At 44.0% G+C, this 20,671-nt stretch overlaps 1 protein-coding gene across 3 annotated transcripts in view; it reads right to left on the bottom strand.

Annotated features, from left to right (window-relative positions):
- Window positions 1-20,416, bottom strand: part of GNL1 (G protein nucleolar 1) — a 79,405-nt gene extending 58,989 nt beyond the window's left edge. For 2 of the 3 annotated variants that reach the window (XM_085845230.1, XM_085845222.1), the window contains exons 1-3: window positions 20,187-20,416; window positions 5,810-5,911; window positions 1,216-1,372 (exon numbers count right to left, since the gene is read on the bottom strand). In XM_085845230.1, the coding sequence (XP_085701356.1) occupies window positions 1,216-1,372; window positions 5,810-5,882 (230 nt within the window). In that variant the 5' untranslated portion in view covers window positions 5,883-5,911; window positions 20,187-20,416. The remainder of the gene's footprint in view (window positions 1-1,215; window positions 1,373-5,809; window positions 5,912-20,186) is intronic. The other variant, XM_085845240.1, reaches the window with a different exon arrangement.
- Between the last annotated feature and the right edge of the window lie 255 nt (window positions 20,417-20,671).

Below are 20,671 nucleotides of genomic sequence, written 5' to 3'. Positions count from 1 at the left end.
GTTTGATTGTGGACGGACAGACAGACTTTGAGACTGTTATTATTAGGTCATCTCTACTGAGATGATAGAGATGACCTAAAAAAAGTACAAAATATTTGTCCGTACATGATGCTCCGTAGCCTTGTTACATGATCCCCATTTATCCCAAAAGGTTTTAAGCTTGCGCAACACGGTTTTGCCACAAGCGCCATTTTCCAGGAACCTAACCACCATGTGGGACGAGGGATGAGGGTTTAATGTACGTCAATTCTAAACTGCATATTCAAGACAGCATCGTCACTGCAGCACAATTCCAAACCAAACATTACATTATCCTTCCTGAAATTGGCATATTTTTCACCAGCGTTTCAAAATGACAAAGAAGAAAATATATTATATACATATATATATATATATATATATATATATATATATATATATAAGCTACCCTCCACTACAACCCCCCCCCACCCCCCACCCCCCTCCCCCCTCCCACCCAACAAAGAAACTATGCAAGAACAACAATTCACTCTGTGCCTGGTACAAGAACAATCGTTTGACATTGTGCTCACACAAGTTAAAATAAAGATATTTAAGATGTTCAGGCACCCTGTCACTTGCAATTCTAATGCAAATGATAATGATGGTATTTTCCTCAATCTGTGCAACTGAAAACATTCTTCCAGTGAAATTTGTTTGCATATCCAAAATAATGCATCTCTTACTCAAAGGCATGGTCGATGTCAAAATCAATACATTTATCTTTTGGCGGAGTATTGAAAGTATGTGTGTGCACGTTGCTGGCTCTTCTTATTCCAATGCATCGGTGCACGTATAACTGACACGTCTCATCCTTCAAAATTTCTACAGCAATGCCGAAACTCGTGCGTGTGCACACGTGCACAATCCAAGACAAGGTCACTATACTTGGGTTAAACTGCTCATAAATTTGCCATGCTCGTCGGTTCCTCAAATTCAGCACTTTCGTACACTGCACTCAATGCATTAACTACAGGTCCAATTTCTTTATCCATGATGATATGGTGGCAAAATATTTCACAAATGTCAACGCAGACTTCATACTAGTCTGCCTTTTCAAGCTCACAAACTTATAACACCTACTTCCTCTCAGAACCTTGTTGTCTCTTGCCCCTCAATGAAAAAATAGTGGCAGAAAGGATGATTACATAATACACGTTTCACTGCATTTTAGTGAGGGAATGAAAGATGTCCCACCGGTTGGGGTCATAGCCTTCTGTAGGGCGTGCTGCGTTTGGTTGTTCATTCATTTTGCGGACACTCGGTGCATCAGTATCAGAGGTATCTGAAAACTGTGCAGGACGTTCATGACTCCCATTGCGACTCTGAGAACTTGAACCACCTCCTGCCACTCCTGTAAATCACAGAAAGGGCAAACGAGATGAGTGAAGGGAACTTTGTGTCTGAGAGGGAGTCAATGAATCAAGGTACTACTGGTAAATTACTCAAGACTGTCGGGATTCAAATCCATTATCTTCAAATATCAAGCTGAATTAAATTGATGCACAAAACCGATAACTGAAAATGAAGTGCAACTACGTAACAATCCTACTTCAGTTTAGTTTATGTTGTGGTGAGAAATACTGGGTTATATTCCACCATTGGTAAAATTAAAAGGGGAGCATGGTAATAACTCTCAGAGATTTAATCTATTTCTGCCAAAAGGTTATAAACGTAATTTGACAGCAGTTTAATGAAATCATAATAGCAAAAGGAATGAAGGGCTAACACTCATGTCAGCCAAACATCACTTTCCATTCAGTTGACAAAATACGTTGTTTAACTTGTCTGCCGAGCAAATCCAACATGAGTATTACATACAGGGTGGGGCATTTATATCAGACACATTAACAATCTTTCTAGCCGGAAGCAGTCTTGGCATACGTAACTAATTATTGTTTTCTTTGTTTTACAGATAATACTTGAAAGTTTTGAATGATAGAGCATTTTAAATGCAATGAGATTTTTTTTTTTTTTCATGCAATGAGCATGCCAATTTCACAAACAAGGTCATCATGACAGATGAGGCACACTTTGATTTGGCAGATTTAACTCCACCAGATATCTTCCTATGGGGATTTCTGAAGGGCAAAGTTTATAAGGAACATCCAACATCGATCGATGAAGTGAAGGCAAACCACTGCAACCATCCGCTCCATTGATCAAGAGACATTGCTTGTGGTAATGAACAATATGATGATCCGCTGTCGTGAATATGCACGAATTTGAAAGGGGCCCATTTATCTGATGTAAATTTTAAGAAATAAAGAATCAAAACTGATTTTAAAAACTTGAAGTATGTGCCGATGTTGTATAAAAATTTTATTTTATTTGGTTTAGAAACAAAAAAGTTCCAAGGATAATAAAACCGTCACATATAAATGCCCCACCCTGTATTAAAACTAGAAGGGCACTTGGTAGAGCGCATACCTCCACCCCGTAATGCATGATCCACGAGAACATATCTGGCCCAATACATTTTTGAAATATGTTGTATATCGTTTTTGAAATCCATCTCTCAATAGTGAAGTCATTTAAAAAAAAAATTCTCATTGTCGGATCTTCACCAAAATCGAATCAATTTGTCATGGTCACACACCCAACCTGTCCACCAAGTTTTATCCGAATCCGTCCACAAGTTTTTGAGATATCGTGCTATATAATCAGTTTAGCCCTATCTCTCAATGGTGAAGAATCACTTAAAAAAGTAGAGTATCCAGATCCGGATCTTCACTAAAATCTCATTAGTTACTCCTTGTCAGAAACCCAACCTGTCTACAAAATTTCATCTGGATCCGTCAACAACTTTTTGAGATATCCTGCACACAAACAAACACACAGAGAGAGGTGAAAACGTAACCTCCTTCACCTTTGGTGGTGGAGGTAAAAATTAAGAGCAGCTTAACAGTGGGCTTAATGCCAATAGTCCTTTTTGCTGCTCCCGACCTACTGGGGGTGGGGAGGGGGGGGATACTTTTTAGAATCAAAAAAAAGGATAAAATAAAATTTAAAAAGATAGTGGGAAACGGACGTGGTTGCTACGCGACTCACCAAGTTCGGACTGGAGTTATGCGGACCGAGCTGTGGACCGTAACGTTGATGTCATTGAGTGGGATTGGACCTGAAGTATGAGAGATTGTGCCTCAAAGCAAAATTTCAGTGCGCAGCAGTGAAAAATCTTGTTGGGAGCCCACCACTATGTCAGGTCAGGGTGAGCAGGACCAAGAGGGCACGTGCTGGCTTGACGCCTCCGCGACCCAAACAGACATTGTAGTGGACCTCCTGAGGGCCTGGTTGAATTATCCAGACCACCTGGTAGTCTTTTTCATTCCCCACCAGCTAACCCGATGTCCCCAAACAAACGAATGCCACGAGACAGTGGGCCAGCATCACTGGCACAGCTCGACAAGTCGATAATTTGAAGCCATAATGGCTAAGATGGGCAGGCTGAGTACCGATATGAGGACAGACGAGGGTAATTGGCGACAAGGCAGGGCAGGCCGAGTGAAAGAACCGACGCTGTTCCAGGGGAGAAACAGCAAATGGCGGAGAGAATGGAGACTGTGGTGGGAGATGTGGCAGGTGTGAGGTGTGAAAAGTAGTGGGGATTACAGGCACAGCGAGGGGAGTAACAAAGGAGAGGATAGTTAGGAGTGGAGGGAGGCCGGCCAACAGCATCTGCCGACCCCACTTACCAGTCTTTGCTTTGACTATGCCTTGCCAGACATTTTATGCTATACCTTGGCAGCCAGTTGATGTGTCATCTGCCATCCATTGTCACCTGCTGTGTTCTTTCTTGTGGGCCATAAAAGCCAAAGACTCTTTTGAAGGCCATGTGGGCCATTGTGTCAATACCAAGTTTAATTTCTTGCTGGGCCACAAGGGCCATCGCTTGTTCATTGTAGGCCCTCCAGGTCATGACGAACTTCTCTATGGAGAGGCAATAATAGGCCACGGTAAGAACCAGGTCCTGGGAATGACCTGTGATCACCGAAGCACATTGTGGTGCTGGGACCCAGGATTCTGATAGACAGCGGTGGAGAAGGGGGGTCTGATACCAGGCAGAAAGGGCCATAAACTCAAAAGACTTCGGTAGACTCTCAGAGAAAGAAGAAGAGGCCCTCTATATGGAGTTATTCCCTCTCACCCACATGTTAATTAAATTACATCGAGATGTAGTTCTGTACAAGTTGTGTGTATTCATGGATCAGTCATTAGCCGGAGTGGAGCGACTCATTGGCATAGGAATTGAACCGTTTGATCTTTGAATATAATGATGTAAATGCAAGATTTTTAGGCTATGTTGGGAATTAGTTGTACTGTTCGTTAAATGGGTCATGCTCGGCATCACCCCTCCACCTTCTTGGTGCAGCCTGGGAAGAGGCTTAAGGAGGAAGGTGGAAGTAGTGTTGCAGATATGAATAAGAAAGAGGGAGTGGAGGACAGAGAGTTGGAGTTGGGAAAGGGGGGTTGAGGCTTTGGGAGGGGGGGAGGTGAGGACATGAAGAAAGGGTGAGCTGCAGACATGGGGTGAAGAGAGGGTTGAGGACTTGAAGAAGAAAGGGGAGGGGAGGAGAAGGATTTGGAGTGGGGGGGCAGAGATGGGACACAGTTATGAAAGGGAGTTGAGGCTTTGCAGACTTGAACACAAAGGGTGTAGGAGAGGGGAGAGGTGAGTGGGGCATGGGGGGGGGAGGAGAGGAGGGTGGGAGGAACAGAGCACAGAGACGAATTTGAGGACTTGGGGTTGGGAAGGGGGCTTGAAGACCTAAATATTCCAACCTCTGATGGAAAAAAAAATTCCCTTAAAACAGCCTTATGGAAAGGGGTTATCTGGTAGTGTGTGTTCATAGGTGCACCAGTACACGCCACACACTTTTTTTTTTTTTTACATTTGAACTTCGGATGGGAAAAAACATCTTTTTAAAGATTAAAACCAAACATTTTGTACCTCCCCATCTCCACTTCCCCCCCCCCCCCTATTGCTTTGCATGCTGAAACTGGAAAGAGTATTCGGATTGCAGAACCTCTCCAGGACTTGCTTTGTGGGGTTTTATAGTCCTGTACATTCGTTCTCTATAGATGTATTCACCATTCTAATCATACATACCTTATAGAGGTACTCGGTTAGGGGGGGGGAGGGGAAGAGATAACGTGTAATACTGAATACCACCAGGTGGCATTTATGGCCTACATCAGCACATTATATGCGGACAGACAGACAAACAAACCAACCAACCCAAAAACAATGCCCTCTCCTCCATCGAGGGCAGTAAAGGTTTTATTGGTCTTTTTTGGCCCTCATGGTGTCCATTTTAAAAATTTCTTACATTTTAGTCTGTCAATAATGTCTCAACAATGACCGGGATAATCCACAGCAAGAAGAGTGTCCAAATGTGTGTAATCGGGTTTGTGTTTCATCATTAATCTGGATCTCTTTACAAGCTTCGCTGCTGCTGAAAAACATTGCATTTTCAGTGCTTTTAAGATCATCTCCATGACAGAAGCTCGCATTTCTGATCAAATGGCCGCTTCGCTGACACGCGGCTTTCGTGAAAGCGAGCTTGGCGTGGGCATTGTGGTCGGACATACAGTCCTATTATTTTCTCGACAGCATGCCAGTTTTTCCACCATCTACACAGTCACGTCATTGTGTGATAATCTGTGCACGGGTCAACGGAACAACTTAGCTTATAAACCCATAAATCATCATCGGTACCCAATGGAGAATTATCAGGGCTTTGCTCACCAAGTTGAAGCTCTGCTTTCCAAAGTAAACCAGGCAACTTACCTCTCTTCCTCTCCCGTTTATCCTGGAGCTGCTTCTTCTTCTGTTTGATACTAAACGGTTTCTTCCTCGGCATTTTCAGGCTCGTTGTGTCTCCGAACTCGGCTGCGATTCAGAGAAAGTAAATACAATAAGTATGGTAAATCAGAGAACGCATAAACCATAAACCAAGCTATTTCACTACACTGCAGGATGAAGGCCTCCTTCAGCTCACGTTGCAGGGTGTTTGTACACTCACTTTATTTTACTAGTGTGGGTTGGCGGATGAGCAAAGGGGCCATTTACTTATTAGGTATGCAAAGGTGGGGATGAGGGACGATGAAGAAAAAGTGAATCACATTAAAGGAAGGAGACAAATAGGAGAGAGAGGAAAAAGAGAGGGAAGTGATTGGGAGGTTGTGGGGGATGAAGGGGTGGGAAATAAAGTTGATGAGAATGACACTAAAGGAGGAAAGAAGGTATGACATCAAAAAGTCAGGCTGGCAGGATGGCCGAAAAGTATGCACACTCCTCTCTAAGCTGTCTTGCCTGGGTTTGAATCCCTACCCGGATGTAAACTGTCATCCCAATGTTTCACAGGCAGGGAGATTCATTTATGTGTGTGCCGTTCCTCGGATAGATGTTAAACTGGGTGTCACGTCTACCAATATTAGTTAGTGTACATTAAAGATCACATAGCTTCCTTTGCAGAGAATAGGAGAACTATCGCCGGCACCATGAACAAATTCCTGCTCGAACCTACAGAGGGCACTGGATCAGTGGGATACAATGCCCTCAGCCAATGATGCTACCCCATGGCCTTGTGCTGCATAGGAAAGAACGTCAAAAGTGAAGAGTTAGACACAGCGATGGAGAGAAAAAAAAAAGGTTGGAAAACTGAATATTATAGTTGAATGCAAGTAATAAACATGCAAGAATAAAAAGTTTTTAAAAAATCCAAAGACTGGGACAAATGGAGCTTTGGTGTGTGTGAGAGATGTGCAAGTGCAACAAATGTTGACAGGTATGCTAACCAGTGAGGACGAAAGGGTAAAATCACGTTTCGGGTACGAGTCCATGTCCAAAGCAGGCTGAATTTATCAACATTTGGTGGAGAATCTGAACATATTTTTCCATCAACATCAAACCCTTATAAAGACTAGTTTCCCATTATGTGCAAGTGAATGCGTTGGTGACCAAGATGTTTGCATAGCAGTCACCACAGAAATTCACCTTTTTGCAATTTCTAACAGCCAAAGTAATGTAGTTAGCAAACTCCTTTTCTTTTCTTTTTTCCCCCTCAACCTTTTGCGTGAAGCCTGGGCAGAAATCTCACAAGAGAAAATTTCAGAACTTGTTAGTTTGCTGCCTGAAAGAGTAAAAGCGTTGAAATCTGCAAATGGCAAGTCTACCAAATACCAATGTATGTATTACCAGAGAGTTGGTGTCAAAGCCACCCAATGCTCGCCTGTTTATAAATTTATCGTTTTTAAAAGACTAGTCCAATAATATTTTTTTTGTAAAGCATTGCAGTGAAATCTGATCCAAATAATTTTTAAGCAATATATGTATATTGTAATCATTAACCAGAGAGTTGGTGTCAAAGCCACCCAATGCTCGCCTGTTTATACATTTTTCGTTTTTAAAGACTAGTTTAATAATATTTTTTATAAAGCATTGCAGTGAAGTCTGATCCAAATAATTTTAAAGCAATATATGTATTTGTATGTTGTAATCATTAACCAGAGAGTTGGTGTCAAAGCCACCCAATGCTCGCCTGTTTATACATTTATCGTTTTTAAAGACTAGTTTAATAATATTTTTTATAAAGCATTGCAGTGAAGTCTGATCCAAATAATTTTAAAGCAATATATGTATTTGTATGTTGTAATCATTAACCAGAGAGTTGGTGTCAAAGCCACCCAATGCTCGCCTGTTTATACATTTTTAGTTTTTAAAGACTAGTTTAATAATATTTTTTATAAAGCATTGCAGTGAAGTCTGATCCAAATAATTTTAAAGCAATATATGTATTTGTATGTTGTAATCAGTAAAAAAATAGTGGTAGATAAAAACATTAGAAAGGAAATAACTTGCACCAAAAACTTTAACATTTTCACACTGACGCTCACGCCGGGGGTATCGCTATAGCTCTCTGTTTTTCGAATAGGCGAGCAAAAAATGGATCAAATATACTTCAAATGTTAAATAAATAAATTCTTTTAAAATCATGGTGTCTATTTACTTCTGTCATGTCTCTGTACTCTTTACAGAGCATCGCTGTTCTGCCAAAGTAGACCTTGAGCAAGCAGATCAATCCGGGATGAGTCGCCACTCCGATGTGAGACAACTGATGGTGCAGGGATTGAGGAATTGGTCCAGGGTGTCAGTGATGACTTGCTGCTTCTTCTTCTTCTTCTTCTTCATATTCTTCACATAAGATACCGTGGAATCTTTAACGTCCACCAACAGATGCAATCAGATGGGACATGCAATTTAATGCCCGCCCATGGGAAGGCACACAGATTAACGAATCGCCCGACGTGTAAAACACCAGGGTAGCAGTTTATAGCTGGTATGGGTTGAGATTCTAAACCCAAGCAAGGCAGCTCAGAGGTGAGTGCACATACCACTTGGCTATTCTTCAAGCCCCAAACCCCTTTCCACAAGGTGTGCTTGGGAGGTGCTTCATGTGCATACATTTATTTGGATGTGAAACCATGATATCACAACAAATATAGAAAAGAACAAACTGCTGGAATCTTGCGGAAGGATAGCTGGAGAGCTGGATATGATTATGGTGATGCAAAATGGCAGTATCAGCAACCAAGTCACGTGATCAAGAATGACTATGTACACGCATGACAACAATCCCTGTGGTCCAAGTTCAGCTTACTTAATATCTGTCAAGATGAACATAAAATTCATAATTAACAACAGAAATGAAATAAAATGTAAACAGTTAAAAATCTCGAGATTATCTTATCTCTTTCTTCTTTTCATCTATCAATATATTACTAAAACTCTCATCATGTATGTATATTCCCGAAATACAGCCAAAATGGTACACGATAGTGCAAAAACTTTCGGGCCACCTTACTCACCGTTCTCCTGTGGTGTGCAGTATCAAGTCTCATTCAAATCGGGCAACGAAAAAAACTATTAAAAAATTCCCGATTCAGTCAAGCACTCTTCGGGAGAATTTGATCAATGCAAACATCAGCGGTATAGTTGGCTGGAGCTAGCTTTTCTTTTTTTTTTTTTTTAAATGATTTTTTTTATCAACCACTGTCACAACGGGAACCCAATGGGTTCACGGGTCATCTAGTTTATAAATAAAAACAAAAGTGTGTCTGAATGTCTTTATGTCCGGTAACTACTCCGACACCGACCCTTGGGCCGACCAACACCAAATTTTCATGTACACTCAGGGGATCCTTACTTGGTTTTCTGCAAAATATTTTTTTTTAAATAGGTTTCAAAAACTTTTGATTTAAAAAAAAAAATTCTTCAGATTTCTCAGAGGTGTTATTATTTGGGTTATTCTACATTCTGATGGATCAGACCCATCACTTTGTCCGGTAACTACTCCGAGTCCAAGGACTATAGATAGATATTTAGGACGGGAAACTCATATTACGCATGGGTGAGCCAAATGAGAATCGTCTCCCTTTCATTAGAGGTCTCATCCATCCATCCATCCATCCATTGGGACCATACTCTGCGCAGAGCGTTGTTGCTGCCTAAGCAGTCTCCTTGGCTATTGGGCACAACCCTGGATGGGTCACCCCTCCGACACAGTATCCCAGCATGCTGGCACTCATTTTGCCGACCTCAGAAGGATGATGACAGGCACTCAACCCCACCTGGTATTAATTTAACAGCCGAGAGGGATTTGAACTCAGGATCCTTGGATCCCAAGCCCACCACCCTAACCATTAAGCCAACACCAGGCATAGAGATCCCATGAATAACCAGATTACATGCCATTTCAATGGAAACAATCATAGAATCTGAAAATAAATATATTAATAAAAATCAAATACAGAGCATTTTAGATCCCTTCAGACAATTTTGACCCCTTGCATCCTTTAGAGTTAGACCATCAAGATCTTTAGACCCCTCACACCTCTAAACCCCCTCGGTCCATTAAGACACATACCACACAAACACCTGTCGCGTCTTTTTGCAATATACAAACTATGCTTTTTTCAGCAAATAATGCACAATCTCCAGCCACCTGGAGGGTGGGTACTCTGCTAGTAATAATATTATACAAAGGACGTGTTTCAAGGAATAATCAAATCAAAACAATGAAATTTAATGCAGTACATAAAGGACAGTTATCGTTGTTGTGGAAATTCCATATACAGTATATATTATATATAATCACACACAAGTAGTGGATTTTAAAAAAAAAAATGTAAAAAAAATGGTAACACCAATGTAAAGTCACTTAATAGGACGTTGGGCCACCACGTGCGGCCTGTATACGCCGTGGCATAGAGTCCACCAGCATCTGGAACTCTGCAGGAGGGATGCGGCACCATTATTCTACGAGAAAGTAAACCGACTCACACCTGTTTGATGGAGGTGGAAAACACTGTCTAATGTGTCATTCCAAGATATCCAATAAATGCTTGATTGGGTTCAGATCTGGTGACGACCATGACATTTGGATAACATCAGCGTCATGCTTATCAAACCAATGGGCAACCACACGTGCTCTCTGGATGGGGACATTGGAGGGTCTCTTCTTGCAGCCATAATTATAGGCAACCAGGCCTGTGCAGCATTTATATACAGGATCCTAAGCATGCTGGGATGTTATTTGCTTAAAATTAACATATCAATCTGATACCTGTGTGGAAAAAAAGAAAAAAGAAAAAAGAAAAAAGAAAAAGAAAGACACCTGTGTGGGAGCCCTGGCTTGGTGTCCCTCATTGACTTGAGAGTTTCCTTTTCTTTTTTTGTCCACTACATATATATATATATATATATATATATATATATATATATATATATATATATATATATATATATATATATATATATATATATATATATACAGTGCCTTCAGAAAGCAGTCTGGTGTTGGCTTAGTGGTTAGGGTGGCGGCTTGGGATCCAAGGGTCCTGAGTTCAAGCCCCGTTGGCTGCTGAATTAACACCAGGGGGTTGACTCAGCCTGTCATCCTTCCGAGGTCGGCGAAATGAGTACCAGTGTACTGGTCCCGGTGTATGCCCCGGTTAGAATAGGTGTACCATATCCCTGTGTGTCGTAAGAGGCGACCAGGGTTGGCGTCAGGAAGGGCATCCGGCCATAAAACATTGCCTCAAGAAAAAGCCAAACCCCTGCACAGCAGGGAAAAATGGCTGTAAAAACGGTCTTCAGAAAGCATTCACATCCCTTGACTTTTGTCACATTTTGTTGTTACAGCCTGAATTTAAAATGAATTAAAAAAAAAAAATTAATTTCACCAATCTACACAAAATATCTTCCTTGCATATTTGCTCAAGCTCTGTCAAATTGGATGGGGAGCGTCAGTAAACAGCAATCTTCAAGTCTTTCCACAGATTTTCAATGGGATTCAAGTCTGGGCGCTTTGCCAGGGTCACTCAAGGACTTTCACGTTCTTGTTCTGAAGCCATTCCAGTGTTGCTTTGGCTGTATGCTTGAGGTCATTGTCCTGTTGGAACATAAATATTCACCGGAGTCTAAGGTCTTTTGCACTCTGAAGCAGGTTCTCCTCAGGGATTTGTCTGTATTTGCCTCCATTCATTGTTCCCTCTATCCTTACAAGTCTCCCAGTCCCTCCTGCTGAAAAGCATCCCCATAGCATGATGCTGCCACCACCATGCTTCATGGCAGGGATGGTGTAAGATGGGTGATGAGCTGTGCTCGGTTTTCACTTGTAGCACTTTGCATTCAGGACAAAGAGTTCAATTTTCATCTCATCAGACCACAGAATCTTTTGCCTCATACACTCAGTCTTTCGCGTGCCTTTTTGCAAACTCCAGGCATGCCATCATGTACCTTTTTCTCAGTAGTGGCTTCCATCTGTTGACTCTCCCATCAAGCATAGATTTGTGAAGTGCTGCAGAGATTGTTGTCCTTCTGGCAGGTTCTCCCGTCTCAGCCAAGGAACTCTGTTCTGTAGTTCTGTCAGTGGTCATTGGGTTCTTGATCACCTCCCTGACCAAGGTCCTTCTTGCCCAGTTTGGTTGGATGGCCAGCTTGAGGAAGAGTCTGGGTCATTCCATATTCTTTCCATTTCCTAATGATGGACCTCACTGTGCTTTTGGGAACTTTCAACACTCTAAAAATTGTTTTATTTCCTTCCTTTGATCATTGCCTTCTCACAATTTTACCTTGGAGTTTCATGGATAGTTCCTTGGACTTCATGGTGCAGTTTCTTCTCTGACATACACTGTTAACTGTGGGACCTTATGTAGAAAGGTGTGTTTCTTTCTAAATCATGTCCAATCAATTGAATTGGCCACAGGTGGACTCCAATCAAGTTGGAGAGACATCTCAAGGATGATCAAAGGAAATCAGGATGCACCTGAGCTCAATTTGGAGTGTCATCGCAAAGGGGTTGGATACTTGTTAAAATACATAGCAATTCAGCTTTTCATTTTTAATTAAGTTGTACGAAAACTTTTGAAAATGCGTTTTCACTTTGTCCTCATAGGCACCGATCTATTTTGTGTAGATCGGTGCCCATAAAAAAAAAATTTAATCTCAATTTAATCCATTTTAAATTCAGGCTGTAACACAACAAAATGTGATAAGTTGAGGGATGTGAGTACTTTCCAAAAAACGACATAAAGTTTGGTGGTGGTCTTGGGGAGGGGGGGGGGGTGGGGAGTGTGGTGAAGGAAAAGACACAAATTCTCCCTGTGAATGTGCATCATGTAGTGCCACCTCTAGGTGGGAGAGAGTATTACAAGCACCTACCCTTTAAGGTACAGTATTCCTGTCCCCACATTTTCCAGTGCAGCAAGGTGTTTTGAATTACAAGTTCGAATAAGGCTAACATAACCCCCCCCCCCCCCCCCGACCACTCACATAGGGAGCGGGTGCTTCCAGTTTATATAAACAAACAAACAATAAAATAAATAAAAAACAAAAAACAAAAGTGCAATTTTACGAGACGAGAAACACCCACTCTCTTCGAGATCAGCCAGTCGGGGGGGGGGGAGGGGAGGGTATTGGGGCAAATATATTATTGTCAGGTCAAGCCAGATTATATCTGCGACTTGCTATCGGTATCATTTTAGCCTGTACGAACCACTTTCATGGTCGGGTTGTCGACGGCTAAACAGTCTCCCCCAAACCGGGTTACCTGGTGAGGAGAGTATATGATTATGAACACCCAGCAGTATTTTAAAAAAGAAGAAAAAAAAAACCTGTCAAAGGGCGGAGGAGCTCTTTGCAAGCCAACGGCTATCAATATCGAGTGCCAAACTGTCTGCGGATGTCCTCCTGCAGTAGGGTTACTTTATTTTTTATGAGGTTGGTGGCAGGATTTGCACTCCAGCCACCATCAAACCCTTCACTCCACAAAACAGAAAAATGCAAAGAAATCTGAAAACCCACTCCGTGGGAGTACCTCCTGTGCAGCTGCCTTCCGCAGGGCAGCTCACCGGATGACGGGATGAAGGCAAAGTCTTCGGGACCTCCACTCTTTGATGATAGGAGGAAAACCATGGGGAACCTTCCCGGGTCAGATTGCGGTTGTGTGTGTCAGTGTAGTGCTAAGGTGTCGTCCACCAGACGACGGTCTGCTTGGGTTAACCTGAGGCGTTCCCTTTGGGTGGGTGCCTGGAATGTCCTATCCCTATAAAGAGAGAGGATGATCACCTGTCTCTGTTATCATCTAAGCTCAAGCGTATGAACTTCGGTATTGCAGCACTCTGAGGTTCGGAGCCCGGATTGCGAAGAGATCATGGCAGGTGGTTACACCTCTGTCGCTCTGATGGTTACCATGCCCAAGGAGATGCTGTAGGTGTGTCCAATGATAATTGAGGTAACACTGGTCAATGAGTGTATTTTTGAGACCAAGGATTTTTTTTGAGACCCACTCCTTGGGTGTCATTTCCCTGGTCTCTGGATATGCTACGACTGAGGCGAGTGATCTCACCATGAAGGAGGCATTCTATGCTGCGCTCGAGTCTGTGGTTGATCAGTACCCCAAGCGAGATACACTTCTTGTCTTCGGGGATTTCAATGCATCGACTGGAACTGATAGGGATGGTTATGAGACATGAGACAGGTGTTGGTCCCAATGGGTCTGGTACTGTGAACCAGAAAAGCACCAAGTTCCCTGACTTTGCAAGAAGTCATGGACTTAGGGTGGCTGGTTCATGGTTTCAGCACCTACAGGCTCATCGCTGGACTTGGTATTCCAACGCTGGCGGTGTGGCAAAGGAGATTGACCATGTTCTCTTGATGGTCGCTGGAGGATGATGCAGAACTGCAGGGTCAACTGGAGTGCTTCGTTCCTCAATACTGACCACCGGCTTGTTGTAACAACACTGAAGTTGCACCTTAAATCCAGGAGAATGGTACCATCCCAGCCTTGGCTGGATGTTGGCAAGCTCAAGGATGAGAGGGTAGCTGAGGAGTTTGCGAACAAGCTGAGTGGAGATTTTGGGGGGTCTGGGTGCTTTGGGAGGTCCTGAAGAGTTATGGAGTGCCTTCAAGACCACCATCCTTGATATTGCCGGTGGATGTCTTAGAACTCACCGTAGGGCAGAAAAGAATTTTGTCTCTCAAGGGACACTGGATACCATTGACCAGAGTTGCAGGACCAGGCCTCATGGCAGAGCTGAGCTGTTCAGGGAGTTGAGGCGTAAAACTGTACGTGCGCGAAGGGTGGACAAGGAGGCCTATGTGGAGGAATTTCAGGGGGTAGAGCATCACCTGTGGTCAAACGATTCTCATCCTGCTTACAGGAGGAATTGACGCATTGCGTTCATCCAAGCCCATCCCTCTGAGTACTGCAGTTTGAGCGGAGGGTGGTAGGCTCAACAGAGGAGTCCGAAGTGAAGGCCCATTGGGCCAGTTACTTTGAGCGGCTGCACCAGGCTGATTTGGATGTCAGGGGTGTCCTATCCCTTTTGCTGACCCTCCAATCAACTGTGATACACCTTCGTTTGTGGAAACACAGGCTGCGGTGAACCGGCTGAAATGGGGTAAAGCTCCTGGGATCTGTGGCATCCATGGTGAACTTCTCAAGGCTGATGGAAATGCTGTACTCGTGTCGTTGCGTGCAGTTCTGTGCTCTGCTGGGAACACAGGCATCATCCCAACTGACTGGAAGAGGGGACTTGTTGACCCTCTCTGGAAAGGGAAGGATGATCGCCAGGACTGCAACAACTACTGAGGGGTGACACTGCTCTCAGTGCCGGGCAAGGTGTTTGCTCAGAGAATTCTTGACAGAGTTTGCCACCATCTGCTTGAGTACCAGCACCCAGAGAAGTCAGGCTTTACACTAAAGAGGTCAACGATTGACGGTATCCTTTCTCTTCGGGTCCTCATCAAATGTAGATGAAAGTCTCGGCAGGGGCTGCTTGCAGGCTATGTTGATCTCTGCAAAGCGTTTGATTAAGTGAATTGGGATTCCCTATGGAGAATTCTTGGTCTTTGTGGGGTGCCACCAAAACTGATCAATCTGATGTCTGAACTTTACTCTGGTACTGAGAGTGCTGTGAGATGTGGTGAGATCTCTGACTTATTTCCAGTCGTTACTGGAGTTCATCAGGGGTGTGTACTGGACCCCACACTTTTCAGCACTTGTATGGACTGGATTCTGGGGGAGGATGTCGGAGGGATCAAGCTGTAGTGCATTGTTTTGGAAAGTCAAGATCTCTAATCTTGATTCACAGATGATGCAGTCATCTTTGCAGAGACTCTGGATATCCTTCTGGGGGCCCTCGAGGTGCTGAATGAGGAGTCGGCGCCACTGGGATTAAGGGTTTCCTGGATCAAGACTATGATCCAGGCTTTCAATGACATCTTGAAAGCTGCTATCTTGTCTGTACCTGTTTGTAGTGAGGATGTTGAGGTCACTGAGAGATTCACTTCCCTTGGCAGTGATATTCATTCCTCTGCTGACTGAGCCAGAGGTCAAGAGACATCTGGGTCGGGCCTGGGGAATCATGGATTCACTGGATCATGGGGTGTGGCGCCGTCGGTACCTGAGGCCCAAAGAATCAGCCTCATCGCGGGAGATAACAATGATCCGAAATGCCTTGGTTTCCACAGCATGAAGCCGAGAAAGGTGGGAGGCAGGAGCACCAGCCCAGAGGGGAGAGCAGTACTCCATGAGGCTGCAGCCGAAAGGTTTGTATGTGATCAGGAACTCAGGTGGGCCGAGGAAGGACTTTGCACGACGGAGGATTCCCAGTCGGCGACTGGCTTTGGAGGCCAGGTTGGAAATGTAGCTTTCCCAGGAAAGATCATGGCAGATAGTGAGACCCAGAAGCTTGAAAGAAAGGACTTCTTCCAGTTTATATATTAAAAATTATATAAAATTTATAGTTTATATTAATTTTAAAAAGTGCAATTTTCCAAAACTGGAAACAACCACTTCCTTGGAGATCAGCCTGGGGGCGGGGGGGGGGGTGGAGGGATTGCGGCAAATATATTTTGTGCCATGGCTAACAATTCCCTGTGCTCAGCAGGGGTTAGTAAACCACTTGCACTGTGGCACATGTACAAGTGAAAACCAGAAGGTGTCTCCCCACCTTTTAGGGAAGGATTGGGGGGAGGGGGTGTTGTTGCCCATGACCTGAGCCTGGGTCCCATCTTCACGCATGCAAAATTTGGTGTGGAGTTCAAGCCAGCCCTAGTTTTTATTTTTCTGTGACTTTCAGCAATGCAATGCAATGCAATTCCCAACACCCACCTCATTTAATATAGCAGGATGTGCAGGTCACCCTAAAACATATCCTTGGGTTGGAGCCTTTGGCATTTCCATCTGAACCCATGTTTCGTGATGCCGCTGACCCCCCCTCCCCCTCCCTCCCTCCTACCGGATTAAAATAAAATACACCTTGTCGATTTGTCCACCATTGTCCTAGTTCATGTAAAAGTACTTTGGTGTCACCAGTCTTTGTATAAAAGCAGCACTGAGTCATAATAATAATAATAATAATGATAAAATAATAATAATAATAATAATAATAAATACTATATAAAATAAGGCAAATCTTTGCGTGCATGGACATCTGATGATTATAGAATCAAAAATAGCACCGCAAAGCAGGCGTAACCCCTCAGCCCCTTGACGCAAACCAATTTCAAGATGGTGGCGATATTAAAAATCACAGCACGCCCATTTTCGAAAGGAACCTTCCTCTACTCAACCCCAACACACCCAGCAAAAATGGATTTAATCGGACAAGGCGTTCTCGAAATTGATGGAAACCAATTTCAAGATGACTGCCGTGGCGGCCACAGTGAAAATCGCAGCATGCCCATTTTGGAAAGGAACCTTCCTCTACTCAACCCCATTATACCTCGCCAGAATAAAATCAATGTGTGAAGCCGTTCTCAAGTTATTGTCTGAAAACCAAATTCAAGATGGCTGCTCTAGCCGCCATATTGCATATCGGATTGTGCTGAATAACGAAAGGAACCTTCCTCTAAACACCCCCATTATACCCCCATGAAAATAAAATCAATCTGTCAAGCCGTTCTCAAGTTATTGTCCGGAAACCAAATTCAAGATGGCTGCCGTGGCGGCCACAGTGAAAAATCGCAGCATGCCCATTTTGGAAAGGAACCTTCCTCTAAACACCCCCATTATATCACACAAAAATGAAATCAATAAGTCAAGCCGTTCTCAAGTTATTGTCCGGAAACCAAATTCAAGATGGCTGCCCTAGCCGCCATATTGGATATCGGATTGTGCTGTATATCGAAAGGAACCTTCCTCTCACCACCCCCATTAAAACCCCATGAAAATAAAATCAATCTGTCAAGCCGTTCTCAAGTTATTGTCCAGAAACCAAATTCAAGATGGCTGCCCTAGCCGTCATATTGGATATCACATCGCACTGATTATTATCGAAAGGAACCTTCCTCGACCCAGCCCCAACACACACTACAAAAATGGATTTAATCGGACAAGGCGTTCCCCTCCAAAATCGACGGAAACCAAAAGTTGACAGACGGACGGATGCCCGCCTGGACAAGATGGCTGCCATGGAGGCCACATTGAAAATCGCAGCGCGCCCATTTTCGAAAGGAACCTTCCTCTACTCAACCCCAACATACCCTGCAAAAATGGATTTAATCGGACAAGGCGTTCTCCTCGAAATCGACGGAAACCAAAAGTTGACAGACAGACGGACGCCCGCCCGGACAACACCGATGACGACAATACCCCTTAGCCAATTCGGGCTGAGGGGTAAAAACGGCTGGACCGATTTCCACCAAATTTTGCATGTGTGTTGGAGGTCCTCAGTGTGAGGTCATGGGCACAAAATATCCCCCCTCCCCACACCTGAAGGGGGGAAGATGACACGATTTTCACCTGTACATATGTCACGTACAAAAGGTTTACTGACCACTGCTGCAGAGGGGGGTAGTGGGGCAACTTAGCTAAATATAGCATAACAATTGTGCATTTTGTGAGGAAAGCACCAAATTTAGCACACTAGTAGCCTAACATATCATGAACAGATTTGGATATTGGGCCATCTCAAATTCAGCCGCTGATGGCTGTGGCAGCCATTTTCCACTGCCGTCAAAATGCACAATTGTTATGCTAAGTTGCCCCACGAGGGGAGGGAGAAGAGGGGAGTGATTACTAGTCACAGAACAAATACATTTGCCCCACCAATTCCCCTCAGAGGGCCCCAAGTTACTTTTTATTGCAGAATACAGGATGCTCTTCAACAAAGTACCCAACATCATATTGAAAGTCATAGCATCAGATCCAAATTCATAAACAGCAATAATAGATAAATAACCATCAACGACTCCAAACATGCAATCACTTCTTTTGTATGCAGCACAAGGCTGTGGGCACATGTATGTATGCAGCACAAGACACCGGTCTGTGTGTCTTAAAATAATCATTGTCTGTGGGTGACTGTGGCTGTGCCACCGATGCAGTGTCCTCTGTAGGTTTGAGCAGGAATTTTGGAATTTCTTCAGGGCGCCGGAGATACCTTACCTACTCTTCACGAAGGACATCGAGGGGTCTTCAACGCCCACCAACTAATTTCCACAGACGGAAGGCCAGTTCATCGGCCATCCGAGGGACGGCGCGCGCGCGCACACACACACACACACACACACACACACACACACACACACACACACACACACACACACACACACACACACACACACACACACACACACACACCTATGATCAATCACTCTGCCTGTGAAACACCAGGATGGCAGTTTATAGCTGGGTGTGGCTTCAAACCCAGGCTAAGCAGCTAAGCATCACGAAACAAGTGGTTCTCTGTACGGAGAATGCAAGCTGGACCCACGCACGACCTTTTGCCCAAACTCGTATCAGCTCATGCTCAAGCCTGGTGTTGGCTCAGTTGTTAGGGTGGCGGCTTGGGATCCGAGGGTCCTGAGTTCAAGCCCTGTTGGCCGCTGAATTAATACACCAGGGGGTTGACTCAGCCTGTCATCCTTCCAAGGTCGGCGAAATGAGCACCAGTTTCAGTGTGTGTACTGGTAGAGGGGCACTGCATCAAGAAATGATAGCTACCCCGGCAGGTAAGCTGCCATACGATTACCACCAGCTCATGCTCCACCAACTTGTTCCATCCCAGTTCACAACATCGAGTTGGATCTAATGGCAAGACTTGTGCCGATGTTGTCACGGTCCGGGACATGGTTTGCCATGAGCTGGTCGTCGTCCCAGGTGAGCGACGAGACCTACGGCTCTATGTCATCATGCTAAGGCTGCAAGACAATGCGGCATTACGTGGTCACAAGATTTCCGAGTAAACGTGACGAGCATACTGCATTCACATAGTCCAGTAGTGGGAACACCACAAACCACATCACACCACACACCACAAACCACACCACACAAACATCACACACAAACCACACAAACATCACACACCACACCACACCACAATCACACCACACCACACCACACCCTCTCCTCATAACTGACAAAACCATGATTAAATTACCACGCATGAGACCCCGACATGGTGGCGCCACCAGCCGAGACCCGTTTAATAACACATTAAATAGCCGAACAGTACATGCACCGCACTGTACTGCGTACTGTACTGTACTGCACTGCACTGTACTGCACTGCACTGTACTGCACTGTACTGATGCGTTACCACATGATCGTCACTTGGCAAATTATTTCAGTGCGCGCCTCCACGACCGAACTCACTCAGTCCGCACTCGACAGCAGCCAGCGACTGAGGGTTGAACAGCTCAAATCGGGCGCCGTGATCTCCACTGCTCGATCGACCCGCGGCACGTCTTCAGGAGAAAGTCGACTCAGCTCGTGTGTTAAAATAATAATAATTTAATATATTATATATTCAGTGTGTTTCACTCGGCTCCTCCCCCTACTCCTCCTCTCCCATCCTCAAAGCCCGTGTCACATGGAACGCATGCGCTTCGTCAACACTGCTTGACAGATTTTTTATTATTATTATTCTGCCTCTTCTTCTTTTTAATTCTTTCTTCTTCTTTTCCTCTTCTTCTTCTTTTTAATTCTGTCTTCTTCTTCCTCTTTTTAATTATTTATTATTATTATTCCTCTTCTTCTTCTTCTTTTTAATTATTCTTCTTCTACCTCTTTTTAATTCTTTCTTCTTCTTCCACTTCTTCAATTCTTTCTCTTCTTCTTCTTCTTCTTCTTCTTCATTT

Source organism: Eptatretus burgeri, chromosome 1 (genome assembly GCF_056783735.1).
Source record: "Eptatretus burgeri isolate ZD-2024b chromosome 1, Ebu_testis_v1, whole genome shotgun sequence".
NCBI lineage: Eukaryota > Metazoa > Chordata > Myxini > Myxiniformes > Myxinidae > Eptatretus > Eptatretus burgeri.
This window is presented reverse-complemented; position numbering and strand designations above follow the sequence as displayed.